Source organism: Gavialis gangeticus, unplaced genomic scaffold (assembly GCF_001723915.1).
Source record: "Gavialis gangeticus isolate Ggan-Ray unplaced genomic scaffold, GavGan_comp1, whole genome shotgun sequence".
NCBI lineage: Eukaryota > Metazoa > Chordata > Crocodylia > Gavialidae > Gavialis > Gavialis gangeticus.
In genome coordinates, this window is record NW_017728998.1 from 43513972 (window position 1) to 43518759 (window position 4788).

General features: G+C 54.8%; 1 protein-coding gene across 2 annotated transcripts in view; it reads left to right on the plus strand.

Moving 5' to 3' along the window:
* Window positions 1-31: 31 nt before the first annotated feature.
* BCAR1 (BCAR1, Cas family scaffolding protein) overlaps window positions 32-4788 on the plus strand; it is a 14786-nt gene continuing 10029 nt past the window's right edge. Inside the window, exons 1-3 of one of the 2 annotated variants that reach the window (XM_019505797.1) lie at window positions 32-920; window positions 2038-2154; window positions 3796-4681. In XM_019505797.1, coding sequence (XP_019361342.1) covers window positions 594-920; window positions 2038-2154; window positions 3796-4681 — 1330 coding nt within the window. In that variant the 5' untranslated portion in view covers window positions 32-593. The remainder of the gene's footprint in view (window positions 921-2037; window positions 2155-3795; window positions 4682-4788) is intronic. The other variant, XM_019505796.1, reaches the window with a different exon arrangement.

A 4788-nucleotide genomic window follows, 5' to 3' on the forward strand; every position in this document is an offset into this window, starting at 1 on the left:
GGCTCCTCTAGCTGAGGCACTGAACCAGTTAACAGCAGCTGTGAGCTGCTGGTGTTGCCCTTCCCAAGTGACCTGGCATAAAGGAGGGAGGGAGGTGTAAAGAGTTTAAGGAGCCCAATTTATGTGTCACATGATATCTCCTGAGGCTGCCACTTGGCCCCTAATGTGCCCACCTGCAGATGTCACAGTGTGAGTCCCCGTTCCATGCTCAGGGAACAGGGTCTGGTGGCTATAGATGCATCCTTTGCCCCTTCACCCTCAGCAAAACGGGTACAAGAGGGAAGGGAGAGATTCCAAGAGCCATGGTTAGAGGCTTGCTGCGGCAGGAGCTGGCTGGATGGCAAGGACCTCGCGTCCTGCAGATTCAGAGTGCTACACACACACCCCCAGTTTCATCCTCAGCACCTGCATTTGAAAAGCTGAGAGCAAAGCAGAAAGGTGACATTGTCACTAAGGGCCACACGGCCCATCCCAAGCAGCCCCCATCCTGTTGGCACCCACCGGGCTGGGCCTCTCACTGTGCTTGGCAGGGCTAAGCACAGTACCTGGCTGCCTGTGAGAAGTGCCAAGACTTATGCTAGCCAAGCCCTTGGATGTCATCCTTGCATACCCCTGCTGGGTGTGGCAAAGCCAAAAGGATCCAAGCCAAGTGGTCTCAAATTCTCAGTATTTCTGGGTATCTGTGTTGTCTGGTAGTGCCTTACATGCCCAGTCCAGTGCCATATGCCAGTGCTCACCCAGCCCCTGCTGTCTTCCAGGTGGTGGTGCCCACCCGTGTGGGACAGGTCTACATCTACGACTCCCCCAAGGGTGAGCAGGATGAGTACGACATTCCCCGGCATCTGCTCTCATCTGGCTCCCAGGAGATCTATGATGTGCCCCCCATCCGTGGAGGCCTCATCAGCCAGTACAGCCAAGAGGTGAGCTCTGCATAGGAAGAACTGGTCACCTTTGGGTACAGATCCAACGTGCCTCAGTTTGCCCCTTGAGGGGGCTGGTTTCTTCCTTCCCTCCTGCAGGGTTTGCCTCCCCAGGCCCTGAATCTGCCCATTAGCCCTGGGGACAGGTAACTTGCTCAGGGGCAGCTCATTACTGTGGAACGATGGTGACATGTCACCCCAGGACTTTCTCCTTTGCCCCCCAGAGCTCTGCCAGTGTCCCCAGTTTCTGCTCTGTCTCAAACCAGAAAACAGGGGACACTGAGGTGGGGGTGGATGGAAGGCGCTATGAGCATCTGGGTGCAAAAGGAGTATCCAAAATGATCACAATAATGCAGGGGCAAGTAAAGTCTGCCCTGCAGGCCAAATCCAGCCTTCAGTGGACTCCATTTCCCAGCAGCTCCTGCCCACATTGCTGTGACCAGTTTACGTGGAGACCCCAGAAGCAGCCTATGACAGCACAAGGCCAGGATTTCCCATAGAGACCAGCTCCAACAGTGCTGGCAGAGCGTGGGGCTGGGTGGGGAGCTGCTCCAGGGCCAGGGATGTGGCATGCAGTGTGGGGTGTGCAGGCGGCGGATTGCAGCTCTGCCCCAGCTTTGGACCACACTGTCACCGCTGCAAGTTCCCAGTCTGGGAACAGCTCCCCTCCCAGCCACATGCCCTGCCAGCGCTGCTGGGGCCAGTCTCCATGGAAACCCTAGCCCCCTGTTGTCGCAACCTCACCACTGCTGAGGTCTCCATAGAAACTGCCTGCAGTGACACAGGCAGGGGCTGCTAGGAAATGGAGTCTGACCACCAGCCAGACTCTCCATTTTGCCCACCCCTGCACTAATGGGTCTGAAAAGGATATTGGACCTTATCCTGTTAGAGCCCAGGAGAACAGATGCTCAGGGCAGCTTGCCCATGTCAGCTACCATGAAGTTTATGCCGCTTTCTCTGATGCCGCAGGCACTGGGTTCTGTTACAGACCAACCTGGGGCTGAGTGTGGCTCAGGTCTGCCCCAGCTGGGAGTTTCCTAGTTGCAGTGAAATATGTGGGTGGAATGGAGGATCAGAAGAGATGCCTGATCCAGCACCTTTCCTTGTCCTGCCCTAGGTGTATGACACACCTCCCATGGCGGTGAAGGGTCCCAACAGCAGAGAGCCAAGCCTGGAGATCTACGACATCCCACCCAGTGTGGAGAAGAGCCTGCCGTTCCAAACACACCAAACTGTAAGTGATGCTAAGAAGCACACCCCAGCCAGGCATCACAGCAGAGAGCAGTGGTGTGGGGGGATTCCTTTGCTGTGCTGGCTCTGGGCAGGAAAGTGGGACTATGTTCATGTTCCTTTCACAGCCCAGTGACCCAGCTGCCCTGCAGCCCAGAGGGCAGCATGGGATACTAGCCAGCCTTTTCCCATGCCAGTGCTCTCAGCCTCCCCAGCATGGCAGTGCCTTTACAGCACTTCCAGAGGTACCTTGCATGGTGGCAGGGACAGGGCAGAATTTTTATGCCAACTGTGCAATTGATTTAATATCAGAAAGCACACACACAAATCCCTGCTCCTGGAATCAGGTCACAGAGCTTCTGAGTGGGGCGGGTGCCACATTTAGAAGCTGGATAAGCACTACAAGGAAACAGTGGCTGGAGGCTTTGTGTCATTCCCTAATATGCCCTTGACAGATGGAAATATCAGCTTTGGGAGAGGGGACAGGGAGATGCACTCAGCCCACAGGGTCACAAGGAGATGGAGCTGTATGTAGAGTGAGGGACTAGTGGTGTCCACAGGGTAGGCAGCAGTAGAGCCAGCCTCAAGCCCTCTAAAAGCATGAGTCAGGCCCCCAGAATTGTGAGCTTGTGTTAGTAACCATGAGAGTTTTTTCTTCTGCTAATGAAAATCCAAGTGTGTTCCTTACTTTCTGGTGTGTGAGCCTTTGGCCTGCCCCTGACATGTCTCTCTGAGCTGCTTTCTCTAATCACTGTGGTAGAAACTTCCTCTTTCTTCTTTTTAATTAAAGCTGAGATTATTACCTGTTCACCTGTCTCCAGGAGCTGGAGCTTTCAAAGTAACATGTTTCAGGAGCCTGGTGAAGCTCCAGAGAGCTGGCCACCACTGAGCTTCAGGTTAACAGCTGTCTCTCAGGTCAATCCTGGAGCATTGTGTCTTGGGCTTGCTGTTGGCTGTGGCAGTGTGCCATGTGCACCTGCTACTCTGGGTGGCAATGTTGGTGCTAGCCTGTTTGCACCCAGACAAGAGGGATGCTTATTTCATGCCTGTTTTGTGCCTTGCCAGTCTGAACTGGCAGGGCAGCACTTAGATGCATTGGTGTGCTAGATGGGATAGTCCTGCTCCTCTTCTCCACCACAGCCTAGAGCAGCAGGGTTTATTTCTAGGATGGAGGAGATCTCAGGAATCATGACCCATCATAAAGTTTCCCTGACTTGACCCTGCAGTGCTAGCTAGTGGGCACCCATATGCCAGTGGAGCAGTGTACAGCACAGTGGGAGCCCCTCCTGACTACTTACCAGTACAGAGGACGCCTTTCACTGGCAATTTCTATAACCAGGACAGCAACAAAAGGCAGAGTGTTTGCTCTGTGACAAGCTGGCAGGGACGCTCAGCTGGCTCACTGAAGGGCCATTATGTGCCTAGAGGTGCTATATTCAGCACCTCCCACTATGCTTGAAAGGTTGGAGAGGTGAGGCATGCACATGTGTGTACAGACACACACATCGCTATGAGATCACCAATAAATTCATGATGTAGTCCCACAGTCCTGTGATTTGCTGTGGGGCTGGGGGTATTATTCTGTGGCAGGAGAAGCATCAGGAAGGGGAGCAAGCCTAAAAGATGCCATCTGTTCCCTCTGCAGGTGTATGACATTCCTCCATCTGTAAGCAAAGATGTCCCAGATGGCCCCATCAGAGAGGAGACCTACGATGTTCCCCCTGCTTTTGCCAAGCAGAAGGGCTTCGACCCAACCCGGCACCCCCTGATCCTGGCTCACGCATCATCAGCCTCACAGGAGCACTATCTGCCCGAGGACATCTATGATGTGCCCCCTCCAGCTGGGAAAGGGGCCCCTGAGGTGTCCCTCTCACAGGAAATCTATGATGTTCCGCCTAGCCTGAAGAAGCTGGGGGGACCTGTGTTCCCAGTGCAGGATGTGTACGACGTACCCCGGGAGCTGCACACTGGGAGTAAGGCCTCCATGGATGCTGAGGGCGAGTATATCTATGATGTCCCTCCCCAGGTGGACCGAGAGACCAAGGTAGGTGATGCCAAGAGGCTCTCAGCCTCCAGCACAGGCAGCACTAGAAGCAACATCTCCACATCCTCTCTCGACGTGATTCCAGTGAAGGAGTCAGCTGCTGTGCCCAAAGGCCCCAGCAAGGAGCTCAGCTTGGACTTGGATGTTGCCATGGAGATGCTGGCCAAGCTGCAGCACGGCATCAGTACCGCTGTCTCCCACCTCATGTCTTTTATCAGTGGCAGCTGGAGAAGCCCTGAGCAGATGGAGGCCAATGCACAGAGCATACAGGCGGCAGTGGAGAGCGTCAAAGTGGCACTCAGAGACTTGCTGGAGTTCGCACGTGGGGCTGTGGGCAATGCAGCCCAGGCCTCTGACCGCTCCCTCTACACCAAGCTTAGCAAACAGTTGCAGAAGATGGAGGATGTCAACCAGGCACTAGTGCGGCACAGCCAGGCACTGGACAGTTGTGGCTGGGCCCTGAGCACCCTAGTGGCCAGCAAGCCAGGTTGCACTGATGACCTGGACCGCTTTATCATGTACTCACGTGGCATCCCTGATGACACCAAGCAGCTGGCCTCCTTCCTGCATGGCAATGCCTCCCTGCTCTTCTTT